At 34.1% G+C, this 22,469-nt stretch overlaps 2 protein-coding genes across 5 annotated transcripts; both read right to left on the reverse strand.

Moving 5' to 3' along the window:
- Positions 1-3,881: 3,881 nt before the first annotated feature.
- On the reverse strand, positions 3,882-5,441 carry LOC122288893. Its single transcript, XM_043095714.1, has 3 exons — positions 5,012-5,441; positions 4,739-4,887; positions 3,882-4,223 (listed from the first exon to the last, which is right to left on the reverse strand). The coding sequence occupies exons 1-3, from the start codon at positions 5,313-5,315 to the stop codon at positions 4,098-4,100; spliced, it is 579 nt and encodes a 192-aa protein (XP_042951648.1). The 5' UTR covers positions 5,316-5,441; the 3' UTR covers positions 3,882-4,097.
- Positions 5,442-15,215: 9,774 nt separating this feature from the next.
- On the reverse strand, positions 15,216-22,255 carry LOC122289825 (nucleobase-ascorbate transporter 6-like). 4 transcript variants are annotated; one of them, XM_043097144.1, is made up of 15 exons: positions 21,889-22,255; positions 21,387-21,533; positions 20,444-20,541; positions 20,168-20,344; positions 19,572-19,672; positions 19,134-19,209; positions 18,989-19,048; positions 18,651-18,835; positions 17,685-17,781; positions 17,203-17,289; positions 16,351-16,409; positions 16,164-16,255; positions 15,967-16,044; positions 15,712-15,872; positions 15,216-15,599 (listed from the first exon to the last, which is right to left on the reverse strand). In XM_043097144.1, the coding sequence occupies exons 2-15, from the start codon at positions 21,484-21,486 to the stop codon at positions 15,381-15,383; spliced, it is 1,590 nt and encodes a 529-aa protein (XP_042953078.1). In that variant the 5' UTR covers positions 21,487-21,533; positions 21,889-22,255; the 3' UTR covers positions 15,216-15,380. The 4 variants fall into 4 exon arrangements, with proteins under 4 accessions (XP_042953078.1, XP_042953081.1, XP_042953077.1 ...); XM_043097147.1 differs by having other exon boundaries at positions 21,387-21,616; XM_043097143.1 differs by having other exon boundaries at positions 21,387-21,648.
- Positions 22,256-22,469: the final 214 nt, after the last annotated feature.

Raw genomic sequence — 22,469 nt, forward strand, 5'->3', positions numbered from 1 at the left:
TAGTTATTAGAAGTTAAGGGCCCAGAATTAGAAAAATATCGGGCATCAAATCTTTACCCAAGGAGTTGGCAAATTGGAGCACCTGATGGTCAAGCTAGAGGGAGATGAGGTCAAATGCCCTTAGGTTGGTCCGAGGGTTCACCAACAGGTGATCCCTCAACCTATCAAGGTCATCTTTGTGGTCGTAGCCTTAGGCCTGGTTGCAGACTATCTTCATTGCCAACACTTGAACACAGTGACTAGCCATGGCCTTCATGGAGTTTGCTAACGCGGACCTCAAGGCTTTGACTTACAGGTCCTAAGAGGTCAGCTCCTCTTGGGAAGTGGCCAACCCAGACTCTAGGGCCTCTATCTGCAAGTCCCAAGATTGCAGCTCGCACTCGGCAGAAGCCAACTTCGACTCCAAAGTCTTGATTCGCCTATCCTAAGATCTGAGGAGCTCTACCTTGCACTTCCACGAGTTGTTGAGGTCCTGGTACGTCTTCTACAACCAATTGTGTGACCTCACATTTGAATCATGTTCTTTAACCAACTTGACCTTTTCACCCTTGAGGTCACTACACGATTTCATGAGCTCCTCCAACTCCACCTCCTAACAAGCCAATCGGTCTAGCAAAAGTGTCTCATTCCTCCTCCAAAAGCTTGGCCTCGAAGTGGCAATGAGCGACCTTCTTGAGACTTAGCCAAGTGTTCTTGAAAGAAGGTCTTCTCTTGGCAAAGCTTTGCAATTTTTTTCTTCTTGTGTTGACAGACGGAATGCACATGGATGAAGTCCTCCGTGATATCATCTCTCTCTTTATGCACCTTGCGGACCTCCGTAAGGACTCGGATGGCAAGGGACCATAATGCCTGGACCTTCTCTTCTAACTAGCCACTCTTGTAAACAATTAAGGAGGCCAGCTGGTTGACTCCCTGGCAGTCCATACAAATTTAGATGAAATAAAATGAAAGAAAAAAGGAAAAACATCCTCAGCACTAGGGAGTGAATTTTTTATATTTTCAGCTATGGTCATTCTCATGAATATTAGACTTAACTTGTTTGATCTTTCTCACTATTTAAATGATTCTCTCTCATCCTTGTTACTACTCTCAGTGATGGGTGGTGGTTTTGGACTCATAAGAGATGAGTCCAGGTCAAGGACTCCTAATGTAATTCTGACTCGCTCAACTCACTCAAAAAAATTAAAGTCATTCAAAATATGAACTAATGAAGTATGTAAACGTAATGATGTCAGTATGCTTACTACAAGAAAATTTTCGTCACATAATGCTTTGAGTTAGACATTCATAAACAATAATCAAAATTTAAACAATTATGGATAAACTAGTAGTCTCATCAAGATCCTCCTTTAGGAGTAAATCTCTATATCTCTATACGCAAAGCGTTCTCACTAATATTAAATTCTGTGGATGAACTAGCTATATCATCAATTTTAACATGAACATTAATCATTGGATCTTCAATTTTCTATTATCCACAATAATATAACAACAACAATTAAAAGATGTACCTTTCTCCATCCCAGTTCGATGAAGAATTTGACCTGGCTATGGGCTATGAGAGAAGGATCATCCTAGCAACTTAGCCTCCAAGTATCTTCCAATGGCTAGAGATACAATAATGTTGTAGGTGTGAACCCTTAACCCCTCAGTACTATTTATAGACTCCTGACCATTAAGAAGTCCAGAGATTTTGTATCCCACTGTGATTAGATATAAAAGTATTCTAGTCCCACTATGATCCATTAAATTAAGTCATAAGATTGAGCTAATCTAAACCCATTAGGATATAGGTTTGTGGGACATAAAGTTTAAATAAAACTATTACAAAGATCTCTATCATCAACACCGGAACAATAAACTGCAATGATTTTTTCTCAATCCTATATGGTTTCAAACTATATTTGAATAGTTCATCAATTGGATTGCAAACCCTATTTGTTTGACAATCTCCTCCTTAACTCAACCAAGAAAAAAGGGTCTATATCCAACTTGCTGCTTTGCCTTTTTTCCATATTTTATATATAAGGGTTATATCTAGGGCTATATAACAACAGACGAAATAGGTCAACAACAACATAGACCGACCGTCGAAGCACAGAACCGATCGAAACCGATAGAGAACCGGTCAGCCGGCAGTAGAAATTCCTTAAAACTGACGTCGGCCAGTTTGATTCTACTTTGAACCTGATTAAACTGCCGAACTGGCCGATTAAATAAATTTATATTTATTTTTATAAATCTTAGATAAAATGATTTTGTTTCACTTAAATTTAAGTGAAATGGCGTCGTTTTAGACCTAATGTATACAAAAAAATATAAGTAAAACGATGTTGTTTGGTTGGCTAGTTCGGTCATTCTACCAAACCGCATCATTCGTTTCAGTCGGTTTTCACCCCTAGTTATATCCGTCTCCTTAACCAGGGGAAGGTGAAAAGACATAAGATACAACTAGAAATCAAGTACAGCCAAGACTACAAGCAATAAAAAGAAGATATTTCTCTTCCACTTGAGATTTGAAGCCATTTAATTTCGTTGATGGTTAAAAATGGAGCCAAACTTTGTATTATGCTATGAATCTGCCAAAAAAAGGCAAACAACTGATGGCCCGCATTGAAGGGATTCCAAGAACTGTTTTTACAGAATTTGGAGTGTAATGCAGCTTGTTCATAATACATACAAAATGTCAGCTGGATGCAATATTGCAGCAATTGTCCTACTCGAAGAAGTCTTTGAATTGGTAATGGATTATTCCAACCATCATCTTCACTGCGGCATAAGACTGGACTATTTTCAAACGTATGCTTTAAATGAAGGTCATTTTTATAAAATAATTTTATAAATGTCATCATTTTATCAAAATAGAAAATTTTCATTCTCAACCTGGTGCGTTGTGCACACCAACTAGTGAAGTGCTAGTTACATTGCATAATTTGATTTGTAAGATAAATTCTAAACTTTAAATCTTACAAATAAAATTTTACCATTTAAGTGAGATATGAATGGTGCGTTAAACACCGGCTTGAAAATAAAATCACTTTTAAAAAAATATCGTATTTTAAAATATGGATGTGAAAATGGTTATATAAAAGGTTGCTATTGTTATTCAAATGTTTAATTGAAAGAAGGGAAAGAAAAAAGCCAACTTTTGCATTACTAGCTTCGGCCAGTACTCTTGCTCTAAGCTCCAAAGGAAAAATAATCATGCATTGGGTAGTGAGGAAGATTCGCTAATTCTTCCAGTGCACTAGAAAAGGTTCTTTTGGTGGCTCTCTCAAAATGTACAGGCATGATAATTGCAGGTAATATGTAAAGCTCACTGTTTCTGTCGAGGAAGAACTTTCTGAAGTCAGATGCTGATATATTCTTTTATAAAGATAGCCCTTTATGTTGGCAAAGAGTTGTGCGCATGCAAGCTTTTTTTCTTTCCCCTTCTGGACAAGGCACTTGAAAGATGAACATGTACTGAAAAGCTCTTGATTTTAGTTTATGTTATCCCCAAGAAAATGAAAATGTTCAACTGTGCAATGCCTATTATTCAAAAGCAATGATTAGAACTTTGGTCCTTATATTACAAGGGGGACGGCCTATTTGTTCTTTGTTTGATCGATTTTATATAGCAGACTTGTTCGAATACTGTTTGTAGCTTCCCTCAACTATTTTTTGTTCTTCGGGTGCATGGTTGCCCAAATGCTGGAATTATGAGCTAGCATGACCTAAAATATAAGAAAACTACAGGAGAAACAGCATTTAATACATACTGCTCTAATGCAGATTTTAGTTTTTTGCTAACCATAATGTTTTCTTCTTCTTGTACTCTCTTGTTTTCTTTTTCTTTCAAAATCTAGAGGAATTTTATTTCAACTGGTGCACTAGAGCAATCCTCTATAACATTGGAGTCTAATTTCATTTCAGAAGCACACTTGGATTACATTGATGCTGGATATGTGCCCCCTATGCTATGCACAACTATGCATTACCCAGATCAGCAAATGACGAAAGAAGTTATTGATATCTGAAATTGTTTTCACTGATTTGAAAGTTTATCTAGGAATTCACAGCTCCACTGTCTTTCTCGCAGGATTTTGAAAACAAAGTCAACTTGCAGCCTCTGAGATGCTTTTTAAAGATGGTTGCCATGTTCTTGGCCTGGCTGTGGCAGAGGTAGTTGATGATGCAACTACTGTCCTTGATCCCTGTCTCTCTCTCTCATATGTTGTCACCTGATGTGTAAAGATAAAAATTAGTGAACATATTATGAATTATGGGGAATAATAATTATTAGCACATGGGAGAATTCAACATCTTCAGATATTATTCTTCATTTAATCATATAGCCTTTGACTTCAGACTACTCAAGCATTTCCTATTATTTTATGCTGATCCAGTTCCAAGAGTCACTAATGTTCTGAATCATTGAATAAAATATATTTTAGTGTAATGTATTGATGAGAATAATCTTGTAGTTGAAAACTATAATTAACAATAAAAAGTCTAACTACTTAATAAAAACCAATTCCAGAGGGGGGAATAATCAGAACCGAGGCTGACTCAATGGATCTGAGGAATCCTTGATTCACTTAGCTTTAAAGGGAGAAAGAATCAATAAAATCGACCAAAATTGTATGGATAACACATATACAAGATATATATAGATATATATACAATATATATATATATATATATATCTGTGTGTGTTTGTGTGTACGTATGTATAAAGAAATTAATGAAGTTTTACATGATTGTCCTTCTCGAGTTCAGATCTTCTAGCTGCTGTCTCCGGTCGAGATTTGGGTTTATCTTTTACCCTCTCTGGCATCTCTGCTGATTCTGACTGGTTTTTCTTCATCTTTGCTTGCTTCTTTTCCCACAAGCCTTTCATAACCTCTGAAACCCACAAAGCAAATTGGGCTTTCATGTCAGATTAAGCTAGCACAAGGACGTACCTGAAAACTTTTGTCCCTAACAAACAGAAAGGAAAGACATCAAGTATGGGGGAAAAAAAAAGAACCTTGACTGGTGATGAGTCTGTAAACTTGGCCAAGAACAAGAGTATCTGTTGGCCGGAGAAGCTTAATCTTAGTTAAACGAACCTGCAACAGGTTGTTTTTGCTGTTGTTGTTCTTAACCTGGGAGTTGTCTTCCCTGCCATTGTTGGATGGACACAAGGTGGTGGAGATGAGAAGAGCAACATGGTGACCAGGGTTCATCTTCATGATCTCACTAGCACTCATAGGCCAATAAAAGGTGTCCACTTTCCCACTTGGGTGCTGTACCACTAGTGTTGCTGCATCAATGGCTTGGCAATTCCCCATCTCTCTCTCTCTCTTACACACAGCAAAGAAGATGAGATATGTGTGAGGAAGCAAGGAAGAAGAAGATGATGAGATATGCACCAACCACCCACAGACTTTGCTAGCAATGTGGTAAATGTCCAAATGACTATGCAAAAGCCTTTTTAAGCCGCAACTTCCAAGCCAATGGCAATCCAAGGTGGCAATTAGGGGGGGGCAGTTCGGGGATTAAATTTAGGGAGAAAGTGAAGTGATGTCCCACATGGCATGATGTGGCTGGTCAGATGAAGAGACAAAAGGAGGTGGGGGCCAGAGGGAGTCATAATCAACTTGCCCTTCCAAATTTTGGATACGTTACATTCTTTTGGTCTACCACCGGTCCATACCAATCCTAAAAAGATGCTTCTGGGTTGGGTTTGTGGGGCATTCTTCCATGCGGTGTGCTGTAAAGCGAAGGGCATGTTTCATATTGCCAAGGGGTATGTGTTGGGAGAAACAGAGCCTGAAAATGGCCTTTGCCCTTACTTTGCATGTTGGAGAGCTTCGCTCGACACGTAATGAGTGGGTGTCGCGTGTGAAGGGTTACATTCCTAAAGCTTTATGCCTTTTTATTTATCTAAAGCTTCCTTCCCTTGAGACCAATTCAAAAGTTGCAAAAGCTTCGGTTTTCTAATTTATTTGTATTTTTAATTAATCTTTTTTGCTTTTGTTATGTAATATTTTCCATATGCATAGGAATATTATTACGAAGGACTGAGTCATGGTTCATATCATGGACTCCTAGGTAATCGATGGACTCCTCAGTCCTCACCTATCTTCCAAATCTGACTACTTATTCCACTAAACCGCGTGAGCCCTACACGTCGAAACCGCCACGTATGTCACCAATAATCTGCTGCAATTTTGGGACATTCAATTTAAGATTGACCTTACAAAATTCACGTCTTAAATTTAAAATTATTATCTTATTATTATAATTTTTTTAAATTTTTATATAAAATATAATAAATAATTTAACTTTTTCTTAATATTTTTAAATTTTAAAATAATAATAATATTTTTTATCTTAAAAATTAAAATTCTTGAACAACCAAATCGAAAAAGATGGCAAGAAATAAGATGTGGATGGATATCTATTTTGGTAATTAAAAATTTTAAATGTAGTGCAATTCTTTTTACGTACTCTTTATGTACTTCATTAATATAATTGATTGTATCATGTTTTAATATAAAATAATTGATTTGATCAATTATATTTATAGAATTGATTGCATTATTCCTTTCCCGGATACAGGCCAAAACATAGTCGACAAGTTTATCAGTTGGATTAGTAGTCCCCTCCTCGATTCCATAGATGAACATGGCCCGAGTTTCTTTTCTATCTTTTTGGAGTGAATTTTTCTTTATGTGATTTTTGTTCGCGTCCTCAATATCCCCTCGTATTGTATTTGATCTTAATGAAATCTTGAGAGAGAGAGAGAGGTTGGGCATACCTTTGGCACCAGTGAGTAACAATGGTGATTGTAGCATCGGTTGCAACATGTGAGCGAGTCCAACATCTCTATTTTTTGTTCATTTTTTCTATTATTTCTATTAATGATGAAAGATGCATTGAATTAAACGAGACATCCAAGAGGAGAGGGTAGATACTAGTGTTTTAAATATCGTACCGTACCAACCGATATATCCGGTATATGTCATACCGGCCACTGATCTGATACATGTATTATATTTGTTTCATACCGGTCTAAATATCGACCAATATTTCAGTCAGTACTAGCTTATATATCGGCCAGTATTTCAGTCTTTATTTTTTTTTTTCATTTCTTCAAACTACAAGCTCATTTTTTGACCCACAATTCAGATCAGACTATTTATAATTTATATATATGTATTTATGTATAATTTATTCATATATCGAACTATTCCGAAATAATACCGATATCGAAATATTTCGTTTCAATGTCTTGATCATTACAATATCTAGTACGGTATTCAAAATATTAATGGATACCTCGTACAAAAATTTATTGATAAAAGGGAGAGAATAAAACAAGAAGAAAAATGACAATAAACTTGGGGTGTAATAGTTCGTTCAGTCTGGTGCTAGACATTTTGGAAAACAAAATCTATATCCACTTGTTTTAGAAATTTAAAAACTAATTAACCACCGAGAACAGAACTTATAGTTTTTGCTGTGTCAATACGACCTAATTTTTCCAATTTTATGGATAAACAAAATTATACTCAAATAAAACTTTAGTAAGTAATTGACACATATCCTTATCTTATAATTTTGGCTAAACTTAATATCAAAATTAAAATTTATATGTTAATATCAAAATTCAAATATTATATAAAAAATATAAGATTAATTTATATTATATGATGAATCAAATTTTATATTAAAACTTTTAAGATTAATTATATGTTATATTAATTAGAAATTTAGCATATAATATATAATATAAATAGTTATATAAATAATATTTTATATATAATGTAAAAAATTAAAATTAAAAATATATATTGGTTTGGTTCCGTGCAAATTGATTTTTAAAGTATAAAAATAGGTACCATACTGATTTAAAAACTGATTTCAGTTTTTAAAAATTCATTACAGACTAGACCGATTGTGAATTAGACTGAATACACTGATTACAGACCGGATCAATTTTAAACCGATTTCAATTTTTAAAAATCGATTACAGACCTAATCGGTTACAAATTAGACGGAGAAATGATATTTACAGTTATAATTATGCAAACGACGTGCAGTCACTTTGAAAAAAATGAATTAATATGGGACCCATATAAAAAAAAACTAACTTTTTAATCATAGACTCTACTTTTTTTTTAAAATGATTACGCGACGTTTATAATTCAACGACTGTACATAACATTGCCAAATTAGACTAAACACACCGATTCGGTCGGTTCAACCAGTCAACTGTTTTTTTTTTCTTACACCTCGGCAATAAAATTAATAAATCATAGATTTGGGTCCATGTTCCGTAGCTAAGCAAATGAGAGAATTGTCAAAGGCAGTTTGCATTGATTCAATTGGTAGAAAGAGACTGCAATTGACTATTCCAGTAGATTTCAGAGGAGAACTCTATTTCTACTGCCTCCATATTCTCATTCGGGATAGCTAGAGACTGTAAACCTCGATCGTCGGCAGCACCCAAAGAGTACTAACAGGAATGGAGTGGGGTTAAAAGCAATTTGAACATATGAGGCAGTGAAATCCATCGGTATCGTGTGCTTAGTTGTCAGAGTCATGGCACAGCAACGATTCGTGGACTTAGGAGAGACGTGAGCCACACACACTAGTTTGACCCATCTTGTAGATTGGCATGGCGTCCGGACTCCGGAGAGAATGGTTGTGTGGCGCGTGTACAAATTTTGTGTCACGAGAGGGATATATGGAACATTTTCTAACATAGATGGGCGATTTTTCTCCCATGCACTTTGATTTGAAAATAAAACGAGGAATGAAGATTTGTATGAATGGCTTGCTCAAATTGCAGAAAAATTAGGGCATGAAGGCAATGTCAGAGAGGCGAATGGGTCTGAGTACACAGGCATGCAATTCGGCTCCAGTACTCATCCAAACACCTGCACGAGGCAGTGGGGTTTGCACGCCCTTTTCAAATTGGGATAGACAATTACAAAGGGATGGGATCCTAAAACTTGTGGGTAGAATTTAGTATCTTCGCATTTTCATGAATTGAATTCTCATTTTTGTAGGTCCTATTGTCATTATGTTGGCATTTAACATTCTGTTCGGATCACCAAACAGCATTTTTTGGGATTCCTGTGAGGATATGATTTTTGTCCCTTTTTGTCTTGTGTTTACCTAAAACGCATGACACAGGCCAAAACAACCACGGATGAAAACAAGAAGACAAGGTATTTTTGTCAGTTCAGTGTTCAACAGCAATCTTCTTGTTAAGATCATCTTAATCCTGCTTTTGAATATGATTATGACAAGTTGTGACACAAATAATGATGTTGTTTGTTCTTTGCATGAGCATTCCTTGATTATTTGACTCCTACTCACATTCTAATCAAATTGTTAAATGGGTCAATTTTCTGTGAAGGTAGAAAAAGAGGGTCGATTTTATATTCTTTTTAAAGTCTAGTTTATTTTCATAACGATTCTCATCTAATTATTATAATTTTCTTAAATTCTCAAACAAAATAAAATAAATAATTCAATTTTTTTAAATTTTAAAATAAAAATAATATTAAAAATATATAATCTAACAATATTTTATTCAATTTTTAACTTTTATTTCGACTCATCGCATCTCACCTATGAAAACAAGCGAGTAGGATCCTTTCAGCATATGAAAAATTATTACTTGTTTATTATTTTTATATTATTTAATTATGAAGTTTTTAAAATATGGAATTATTCTATCCGAGAATAAATAAGATATGAAGTTAGAAGACGAAGCGTTATAAAAAATAATAATACAGAAGTGTTATAACTTTTAAAATTGTCTATTATTTAGTTATATGACTTTTCGAATTATTTTAATTTAAATGACCAAACTCATAATCATTCAGGATCCATTTAGATATTGAGTTCAGTTGAGATAGATTGAGTTCTTTATGATTAGTAATGAGTTGAGAAGGTTGAGTGAGATTTATGAAGTTCACCTAAGATGAGTTTAGAAATATTTATGAGAAGTTGAAAAAAGTTGTAGATCCCACATATAAAGATGTTTTGAGTTAAAAAAAGTTGTGGGTCTCACGTATAAAAATATTTTGAATTGAGATGACTTGAGTATTTTAAGAGTTTGATAATTAGATGTGAGATTCAAATTAAAATTAGACTGCATTAAATTGATCTTAATTGAATTTAACAACTAAACGATGCCTTAATATAAGCATAGATAGATAACGTGGCTCAATAAAAGCAAAGCTCTTCCTTCAAAAATAACTTATGTTATCTGTTTGATACCTTTAAAAGTGGGCATAGAAAGACCTTTACTACTTCTTGAAAGAATTCCAATTCACATTTGTGTTAGTAGGAAAGCACGTTCTTATAATGAACAATGATCCTCGTCATGTAAAGTAAAATAGATAGTATCTATTTAGTACAAAATATAGAGAATTTTGGTCATTTCAATTATCGACGTGATGTGAAATGCCTTGACAATTGATGTGAAATGACAAAAGTATCTCATATTTTTCACTAAAATAGATTTGTCTATTTCAAATGAAATGTAGAGTATCCTATTCCTCTTGCAACTAAGGATGATTTCGGTCCGGTCCGGTCCGGTCCGGTCCGATCTAATCTAGGGAGGTTTTGCAGACCGGATTGGACTTATTCAGTTTAGGGTTTTCCCACCCTGGACCGGACCAAACTTCATACGGTCCGGTCCGGTCCAGTCTCATTCGGTCCGGTCCGGTCCGTTCGATCCACCCTATGAGTTTTTTTTTTTTTTTTCAATGACATTTTGTTTAATACTTATGTAATTATATTGTGACATATTTAATATATATACATATAGTATACTATTATATATATTAGTAATACACTACTACTATTAGTCTATTAGTAATAATACTATAACTAATAATTATATGTAATAATATTAATAGTGATAACTATATATGTAACTATATCATGTAATAATAATAGTAATAATAGTAATATATGTAACTATATGTAATATTTATAACTAATACTATTAGTCTATTAGTACTAATAACTATACTAGTACCTAATACTATAACTAATAAATATATGTAATGATAGTAATAATATATGTAATATTATATTAAATAATAGTAATACTCTTATTACTAATATTCTATGTAGTTATAGTGATTTAATGCTAACATATTACATATTAAGTTAACTATACTAATACTATTATAAATTTACAAATATATGATATATTATAATTTATACTATAACTTTTATAATATTTTAATACATTAATATATATACTAGTACTATATTTTTTTTTTGATCGGTTATACTAGTACTATATATTATAGTTAATGGTTATATATTAAAGAATATAGTAATACATTGATACTAAATATATATAATATAGTTATAGACTTACAATGATTTAGTTATTATGAATTTATAATTAGTATAACTATATAATTGTATTAGTATTAGACTATTAGTAATTCAATTTGACTATATTATATTAGTAATATTAGTTATGTTGAACTTGAATCAGTTAGTTAGTATAACTGTATTCTATATTATTAGTATTAATATAAATATTAGTATTAGTTGTAACTATATAGACTATATTAAAATTGAGAGTCTTAGACTATATAATATACTAATAGTATTAGTACAACAATATAAGTAATCTGTATAGCTATATATTAGTTTTAATTATAGTGATTAGTATAACTATATAATAGTAGACTATTAGTATAACTATATATTAGTATTAGTTATACTGTTATAGTGATTTAGTATATTATAATTTATATATTATATTTATACTATAACTCTTATAATATATTAATATATACTAGTACTATAAATTATAGTTATATATTAAAGAATATAATAATACATTCATACTAAATATATATAATTATATTTCTAGTGATTTAGTTATTAACTTATTATGATTAGTATAATTATATAAATTATAATAGTATTAGACCATTAATATAGCTATATATTAGTAATATTAATTGTGGTGAATCAGTGCTTTAATATAACTATATAAGTATTAACTATAATGATTAGTATAACTATATAAATTATAATATAGTGATAATTATATTAATTAAATATAAGTATATTGATAATTAAATTATATTAATTATAGTGATAAATATACTATATAGCTATACATAGTATTAATTATAGTGATTAGTATAACTATATAAATCATATGATAGTATATTAGTATTAATAGTAAACTATTAGTATAGGTCACTATAACTATTGTTGAAGTATTAGTTATAGTGATTTATATAACTATATTAGTATAAGTATAACTACAATCTATATTAGACTATTAATATTTTTTTATACCATATATAATTATATAATTAATTATATACAACTATTATATAAATAATAATTTTTTTTAATCCATTCAGTCCGGTCCGGTCCGGTCTGGGGTGAAAAACCACCGGACCGAATACCTTCGGTCCCTTAAAAATTGGACCGGGACCAGACCGGACTCATTCGGTTCGGTCCAGTCCGGTCCAAAAATGACCGGTCCGGTCGGTTTTTCCGGTCCGGACCGTTCGACTTTCAGCCCTACTTGCAACTACTCTAATCAACTCATTCTATGCCACTTCTCAAGCTTCTTGAATTCAATAACCCAATACTGGTAACAAAATGGCGTTCTTCTAAAACAAAGTAAATACATATTGCATACATGACATGTGCGGATTTATTTAGTTCAAGCCATGCTTTCATGTTATGTTTATTCAAAACAGGTATACAAAGATGACTGGAGATATTATCAGTAGAGGACTAGTTTGGATGTTAGAAACATCTCAACTAAGCATAATTTTAGACTTCATCTAATATCCAAACACACGAGTCTTGACTTAGACCATTTCAACTTAAAACTTTGTAGGAGCTCAGCTCAATTTTAGACTTCATCTAATATTTAAGAGAAATACTTTTTGCAGTCGCCAGATGCAGTCGGCGTGCAGTCGGCTGTAAAAAAAAATTAATACAGAACCTATATGAAAAAAAAAATTATTTTTATAACTTTTTATAATTCATGTAAGTCCCCCTGAATATAAAAAAAAAAAAATTTATAATTTTTTTTATTCATTCTGTACAATCGACTGCACGTCGACTATATTTGGCGACTGTATGTAGCAACTTGATTCAGACCATTTCAACTTAAGACTTCGTAGGACCCATGACAAAACAAAAAGAAAAAGCATGACTTTCTCTCTCTATTTCTCTTCAAAAAGTAATTTCGTGAGATCTACTAACTCTCTCTCTCTCTCTCTCTCTCTCTCTCTCTCCCTCTCCCCAATTAGCATGCCCATGATGCATTTCGAGCGATTGAGAGCCCGCTTGAGCAGGTGACAAATATCTCCAAGTTGAATCGGGGGAGGCTCAATTTGCTGGTGACTTAAAAAAAAATTACTTCTACTAATTAAATAATACATAAATAAATAATAGAATAAAATGTGGGCATGATACTGTTGTAATTTTATTAATAATTATATTATTTTATTTTTATAAATTTAGAGTAAGAAAACTTTGTATTTATAGCGCTTAGAATTTTTTTTTTATTATTTTGTTGTAATTTTTTTACATGCATTACGGAATTTATGTTTCATTTATGTTATTTATTAATAAAGGATTTAATAAATTAATTATTCAATCATTATAACAACTTTACAATCATTGATGGGTCCACATACATTTTTCAACTTCTTATTAATAGTACTAAACTTATCTTAACATCTAAATACATCCAAACTCATCTTAAATGGGTCATACAGAACTCAATCCACCATCTCAACTCATTAGTATTCATAAAGAACTAAGCTTAACTCAAATTAACTCAACATTCAAACACGCCCAAATGCTTTAGTTGATTCAAACACTAAAGCCTCTTTGAATTGAAGCCAAAATATTATATTTTCTAGCCAATGGCCCATATAAGGGCCACCCTTCTTTGAGTGGGAAGTGACAATTATAAAGGCAGGGTGATCAAATTCCTGTGTATGAGTTGAGAGTTTATGTAGCACAAAGTATGAGATGTTTTAGATTGATAAAATATATGTCATCCATTCAAAATGAAATTGAAAATATCCTTCCACATATATGTTTTAGTTGCCAAAGAAATTTCTTAAAATGGTTATCCATCACCTTGGTTATTCCAAGCACATAAACGCTCCTTTTACTCCTAACAATTCCCTTTATCATCAAATGGATCAGACTTTAACTCGTAACTGGTAAGCCAAGGAAGGTGTCTGGTCGCAATTCATATCAATTATGACGATACCGACGTTTGACCCCTAATTAAGTAAAAGTGACCAATTAATTATTAATGTGAAGTTGATATTGTGACCAATCAATTAAAGGGACACCTATCTTGTGTTCTATGTCAAATGGATATAATCCTTTTCACTTGAAATGAAGTTGATTCATGTCCCATTTCTCTGGTCCAAAAGGTGCTGTATATTTTCAACCACCCCAATCCCCCTCTAACAATCTTAATCCAGATTATGCAAGTTTCGATAAGAATAAGGTATAGACATGAAGGCAGGTTCAGAACTTGCGACTTTTCACGAAAAATAAGTGGGTGCTGAGTCATAGAGTTCTGAAGGTTTCGTGTTTTCAAACTAAATCTGAAAACTTATTTGATGTTAAGTCGAGGAGGAGGATGAAAGGATGATAAATAGAAGTTTTTCCACTAGCAAATTCTCTTTTTATTTTCTGCCGCTGCCTGCTTCCCTCCTGCTTTCGTGGTTACATGTGCTACAGCCATGGCTGGAACAGGCAGGCGAAAAAGAGCACGTAACTCTGCCAGCACCCACCAGGGTTAAAAGGACTGTCAAACCATATATTTGCCCGTTTCTTTTGCAAGCAAAGTTCAGGATTTTCACATCCAAGCGTGCTCTACACCGGCCACCTAACTTTATGGTTTAGTTCTACCTTGCAATTTCACCCTTCTATATTTGTTTGTTTATGTTTAATTGCTTTTAACGTAAATGCATTTTCACCCTTCATTCATTTGTCTCTTCCTCCTTTCGTTGGAGGTCGATGCCTGCCGGACCACAACAATAGAGGTCAAGATTTGCCCTCATGGTTTGATCCGGCCAGCATCCCAAGCTACGGAACTGTTGCACGGTTATGCCAAACTGAGGGGTGGAGGGGTCAGTTTCCATCCTCTAGTTCAGTTCCGATCATGATATTGGATTTCCGACAGAGAACAAAAATGTTCAAAAGGCCTTCTATAAAGAAACTCTCTTATACCGCTGTAGCATATAATAAGATTCACAAGTAATAGAGATGACCATAATTTATAACAAGATCAAAGTTTTTGAGAACCTTCGAAGGGAGTAATTTATGGTTAATCTTCTTATAATTTAGGGATACCGGGATCAAACAGATGGGAAATACTTGTTCAGATTGAAGGGCAGGGAATAGAATTCCTCACTCCTTATATCCCCCTTGTATGATCGGAACCTGTCCCACCAATGTTTACCTCTGTCTTTCCTGATTGCACTGTCCCTCTTATGCAGTGTGTTGTCCAGGAAAAATGCCAAGCAAGCCGCAACGAAAGCTTCGGATGAGAAAGGGACATTCACAATATCGTTAAACTGCCAAGAAAAGAATGATAATTTGTCAGTGGAGCTCAGAAACTACCATGAAATGATTTTAAGAAAAGCTTACTAGATCAGGATAGATTCAGGGTTGACATGTCATTCATACCCATCTTCCACTTGTGTGGACCGGACCATAACCATTGATTGCTGTGTACTCGTTGAAGTACTGCGGCACCGACAAGCCCATGAAGATGGAGAAGCCCAAGATGAACTTAGTTCTGAAACTGTTTAGGTTGCAGAACTGAAGAAAACTAAGGCCCACCGAACCTGAGCATGCACCATAAGCATAACTAAAAATGAACATGATAAATCAAGCATTCACACCTCTACTTGGTTAACATGTTTAATCAGGGAGACATACCCACATAAGCAAAGAAAACGCAGTACAAGGCAGCAATTATGGGTGCTGGGATTGAAGCAAAGACTGCTCCAAATTTCCCTGTACAATGATGAAAGTCGATTGATTAACAGAAACCAAATTTTTGGAAAGAAAGGCTGATTGGTAATAATTATTCAATTTTCATACAATTTATCACATCTCAAGCATCAACAACTTACCAAGAATGGAAAAGAAAATCATAAATCCAGCAGATATTTGTATTACCCTTCGACTGCCAACACGAGTCAAGGCCAAAAGACCAGCATTCTCACTGTAGATAAGCCAGATAAAGTCCTCAGATCTTGTTTTCACTTAATTGGAATAGAACAGTCATACAGCACAGAATTCCCCTATTACGGGTCTTACACAGATACTGAGGATCCATTCGCAGTTCCAAACAACCCAGACAACAGGATGCCAATGCCCTGTGAGCAAAAATAATTAATGCACAATAAGAACATACTTTTATCTTGAATCTAAACACCAAGAAATTTGCAAATGCTATTCTAGCATATAAATATTTGATTTTTAGAAGTATCATGGAAAAAAAACCCATATGGTCAAGTCCCAGAATTAATAATAGCCTTCAGAAACCAACCCAGATACGGACAGAGTAATTATAATAATCCTCTCAATATTTTTTTTACGTTTTCTTATGATTTCAAGTTCTAAACCTTTTTCTTGCAAGTTTTCATATTTATTGTTAAAGGTTTAAACAGATCAGGCTGAGAGGATGGTAACCTTGATAAACATGGACAAGCCTGAGTTTTAAACACAGGTAGGACCATACGGTAGATCAAGGGGAAGCACCTCATACACACTTATGAAGCAATTTCCTGTTTCTGTTCTTTTTATTCACATAAATGTTTATAAATTGTTCCATCAATGGAGAATTTTGATTCCATTTCTTCCTCATCTGCTTTAACATCCGTGGTTCTGCTTGAATCAGGAATAGCCCGCACTCTTTTTTATTCTGTTTTTCTTTGGTGGGGTGAGGTTTCAGATTTCTAACGCGTGCTGAAGTCTCAGGCTACAGTGGGAGTAATAATCCAGTGTTTTAAACAAGTTCCTCTAATTAGTATATTTTCGTGCAACGATGCATACAACAAGAGAAATATGGAATTTATCCACACCATAACACATGAAAAGACAGCTAGAACCTCCTATTGCATTGTCAGGTGAATTTGACTAAAATATGAGAGACGCCTTTCTAATTACCTGCCAACCGACTCCACGGCTAAGAATGGAAGGTGGCGGTGGAGTTGCACTTGCATACCTTGATACCGCAATGAAAGCACCAGTGGACTGCTCAAATCATCAGAAATACATGAGAAATGAGTAAACTTCAGGAGACAAACTAACAATAACATCATCATTAGAGAGATCAGTGTTCAGATAATGAAATATTAGCTACGAATAAGAACGTTTGATTCTGACTATGAGACCGTCATAATGTTTGAGATAGGGTTAAACTGTTGACATTCACTTCAAAGATATCATGGATCAGTACTGATAAGGAATATCTAGTCATTAACAGCATATTAAGGGACTTCAAATGAAAGCACAAGACATGGGAGCAAGAGTACATAATAAATTTGAAGTGCAGGAGAAATTACGGCAATAACAACAGCAATGATGGTAATAAATTTTGTTACTTGGTTTGAATCATTCCAAAGAAGACGCATAGAAAGAAAGCACACCTCTACAAGAGCAACAAAAGAAGCCATCATCATGGCAAAGGCTTCACCAGCATCAAATGAAGGAGTTCCCCATTGAAAGGGATATGGAACTCGTATCCTGCAAACCAAATTCCAAACACTTCTCTTTCACCCATGTCCAGAATCAAGCAGAGGAACTAATTTATCTTGGTAGATACATTAACATAGTAGGTGAATTATCCAGAGGTTGAAATCAATCTATAATTACAAAAATACCACATGCATGCCAGGTTATAGTTCATTACAATAGCTTTTGTACAATGCAATAAAACTTAAAGATGATAACACAACTAAAACTACTCATACCAATGGCTTGGTTTGTAGGAATCCTTCTAAACTAACCAGGGTTGGGAAGTTAAAGGCAAAAATTGCTCAAAGTAATTCTGACAAATAATTTAAAAAAAATCCCACCTCACAATGCAAAGTTTTCAAAGTATTGCTCCTCATTTGAATTGAGGCGGCAACCATTTTGGACAACTCAAGTGGAAACTCAAATATCACACCCCCCCCCCCCCCCGGGCGGCGGGCCCAGCCAAAACAAATATTTTTGAAAAAATAAAAAATAAAGAATTTCTCCTTATAGTCCATTTAACTAAATGCCTGAACTTTAGCTTCAGTTCACTAATCAAAGAATCATTAATTACCTCAACCCGCATATTCTACAGCACCTTTACACTGGAAAGTAACAATTGACATACACAAATTGAAGGATTTGGTGCATATTTTATAGAATGAACAAGAAGTTGTGAAAATAAAGGATGAAGAACCACGATCAGCTTGAATTACAAATTAAAGATGATGAAAAGGGTTTTGCATGGACTGCTACAAATTTAACAATCAAATAGAGCCAAATATCAAGGCGTTGTATTTTGTGGAGATAATCGGACCGACAGATATCAGATAAAAATTCTGAAAAGAGCATTTCTTTAATGAAACAACTTTGCTTACCATGGAGCACCGTCTATAAGCCCAGCACGATCGGTACGACAGCTTACTTGTGTTTTTGGTGCTGCATCATTATACGCCCCACCTACAGTGAGTAGGTGAGCATAAATCCAAACAATCACCACTGAAACAATGACTGCGAAACGAGCAAAGTATTTCCTTCCTGAATGCAGCACATGGGGCATATACTGCATAAAAAAGCATTGAATAACAATATTAGCCTAACGATAAGCGTTGCTATAAAAGATTCTGAGGATAAAATTCAAAGAAATGCTATAGATAAACAGATAATAAATTCAAGACCATAAGAATTGAATCTGTCAAATGTTTAAGACCAGTACCTGTGAAATGAAAATTAAAACAACAAGCTCAACCAGCCCAATCTCTACACATTTCGCAACCTTGAGAATAAAAACAAGAGTCAGCATCCGAAAGTAACATGATCTAGAGATAGGCAAGGGTTCATTACAGCAAAAGAAGACTTACCCCAGGAAAGCCGAACTCATACAGCCCAAATCCGACTAATGCTATCAAAGGAACAGCCGAAAGTGGACTTAAGAACCTGGAAAATGCATGAATCAAACAAAATAATTTTTCAAATTGTAGCATGAGAAGTCACAACAGCATATTCAGTTATTTGGTTCATTGCAGATTTGGAGAAAAAGCTGGAGTGAGTAAATGTGAAGTTGAAGAGATTAACAAATCTCTATCAGAAATCAAACTGAATCAGAGTTCTCAATTAAAATTAGTATTAACCATCAAAAACCAAATAATGAAAATAACTTCCGGTTGCATTTTACACAATAATCTTGTATGATGCACGAGTAAACGGAATCCAGACAGTTAATTCATAAACAACAGGGATAAGGCCCCAAGTTTCCTAAGGATTATTTCATTTAATATTTGTGTAGGCACTGAACCAACCTTACAACATTGCGCCACAGGCCACTGAAGCCCAGGACAATCTGAAGAGTAGAAGCAACAATCAGAGCACCCTGGGTTGCCCGCATTATCCTTTTAAATTTCTGTATAAGCATGAGGAGAAGGTGACATAGTTACAACCACGCTGGTGCAAACACCAATAAGTTATACCATAATTTTCATCTTCCTCTTTACCTTTTCCAAATAGATTATAATAACATGTTCACTATTTAGTTTGTTTGAATACATGATAATCATCTTCCTCTTTACTTTTCCAAATGGATTTGAATAGGAAAATGTTTGCTATCCTATTTTCTTATTGGCAGTGATTGAGGGAAAATGAAGGCACATTATTTCCAGCAACAATTTTTTTATAGGTAAAAATTTTTTTATTAATACAAAAGAAAATAGGAATAGCCAAAGTACATAGAAGGTATACAGGAGAATGCGTCCACATAATTACCAGAAGTATCACATGCCAAAGCCAAACAGTAGTTATGTACTACACTTGCACTGAACATGTATACCATATTAACCAAAAAATCAAAAGATTATACGAATGCCACCATATATTATAGGATGGTCTGAGATCACAAAACCTCTATAGGGTCTGGGATATTGGAGAATCTCCCAGAAAGGATAATTGAGATTGTGGTCGGGACAAAGGTATATGACCCTCCAATGACCGTAGGCAGTCGAGTCCCAAACAATGACTGCAGCAACGTATTCAAACCAGCAACAAAGAGTAGGGTTTGAATCACCTTTGCCTTCTCCTCCTACAATAACAGCACGTAAAAATTAACAGTGACACCTTGAAGCAAGTATCACATATAATAAAAAGCAGCATTTTTTTCAAATGTATCTTGGATGCTTACATTTCCACCTCCCATTTGAGGAACCAGAGCAGTGGGTATGAGAACGGTCGTGCCAAGCATTACAAGATAATGTTGAAACCCAAGAAGGATGGCTTCAGCTGAATCATGTCCCATAACAGCGTTTAATGGTTTACAAATGAAAGCAATATAAAAAAAAATTTACGAAATAAAAAATAACCCAATCTCTGAACAGTGACAATGTGTTTGAATTAAAAAAATTTTAAGCAGATCAAAATGGCTGACAAGGATTAGGACCCAAATACTCAGAAAGAGTCAAAGAGGCATTCTTGCGTTAAGATAAACAGTGTAATGCCTACTGTAGAGAACCAGGAAAAACAAAAGAAAAGAAGAGGCGAAAAAGAAAAAACTAGAGATAAGTTCATAAAAGAAAAATCAAAACTAGAAGAAAAAGAAAAGGAACTAAAATGGCTGCAACTAACTCATAATTAGGAACGCAGCATATAATCTAGTGACAGAAAGCCAAATCCCAAGTTCCCGAAACAGTACAGCATTAGCACCCAAAAATAATCACTCAATATTTCCCAGTAAAAAATAAATAAAAGAATAACTTCAGCAAAAAAGCAGTTCTTTTTTTAACATGATCAGAATTTTTCTTTACAAGAATGAGGTTTATTTAATACGAATAGAGGTTTACTTTTTTCAAAAAGAGGGTATCTGCTAAGGAAAAAGGGAGAACTCGGTAAAGATATTTTTGAACAGTTAAACGCAGAGATAATGGATTCGAAATCAGATTAACTTAGAACAAAGTATGCCTTACATATACCCAGATAGATTCAGAAGAATCAGATTTAGAAACTACGACCAACCATGAATAATCTATCAATTTTCTTTTCCAAAACGAAACAACAATTCAGAATCCAAGTTAAAACGTCAGCTTAAAAAAAAAGAACTTTGGATGAGTGAGAGTGAAATAGATACTCACGCCATGGGGGTGGGCTTTTGATGCAGTAAGAAACGTGGGGTAGCTGGTCCTTTGGTGGATGTGGGAGTAGCTCATCTGCTTTTGCACCTCCTCCTGTCATTGATCTCTCTCTTTCTAGAACTTCGTTTTATAACCGTCTCTAAGACTCTAGGAAACAGAAATTACAAGCATAAGCTACCATAGACTAGCTCTATGAAACCAGAATCTAACGAACACCCAGATCTTAAATCCTGCAAAAAGCCACTAAAATGAGCCTGGGATCCTGAAACAAAATACTCAAATAATATCAGGACCCATAAGATTAAACCACCGACATGGAAAGCCAATAATATAGAGAAAGAAGATGATGATAATAGAGATGTTTAGCTGGTATAAGAAAACAAAATGGAAGTGTGAAATGATAGTGTACCTATAGGGTTGAAAACAATAGTAAGCCTTACAAAAATAAACAGTAATTGAAGAAAAAAAATCATATCGGACTAAGAAAGGCGAAGAAAAGCACCTTTTTTAACACAATCTTTCTGAACCAAAATCAAGCGCGCGCTGCCTTTCAGAAAGTAAATAATCCTGTATCTACTATTCCACAGGGCCACACCTAAAATGTTCACTGAAAAGTGGGGAATGATGCTTTAAAAGCAATGAACTGGAAAAGAAAAGTGATTTTTTGCAGCAAAGCAGACTGCCGAAATGGTTTGAGAGGTGTGTCCGAGCAGCCGAGCAGATAAAGATATAAAAACACGAACACAAATTCTATGTAAAGGGAGGCTTGCAAATGAGCAGAGAGAAATTATTAACAAATCTCTATTCTATCTCTCTCTGTCGCAGCCGCAGGTACAGTTTCTCTGTAAAACAGGGGATGTCAGTCAGTCTACAAGAATTTGTTCACATCTTCTTTTCGTGAAGTATATTAATTATTTAATAATTTTGATGTTAAATAAAGCAAAAATCAAGGAGTTTTATCAGATAATTTATAAAAATAATTATAAAGCAAAGAGTTTTAACATAATTATTAGTTAGACTTTATTTTTTAAAAAATATGCAACTCTCGTGCAATCTATTTTAGAAAAGTAAATAAATTTAAGA

Source organism: Carya illinoinensis, chromosome 12 (assembly GCF_018687715.1).
Source record: "Carya illinoinensis cultivar Pawnee chromosome 12, C.illinoinensisPawnee_v1, whole genome shotgun sequence".
Lineage (NCBI taxonomy): Eukaryota > Viridiplantae > Streptophyta > Magnoliopsida > Fagales > Juglandaceae > Carya > Carya illinoinensis.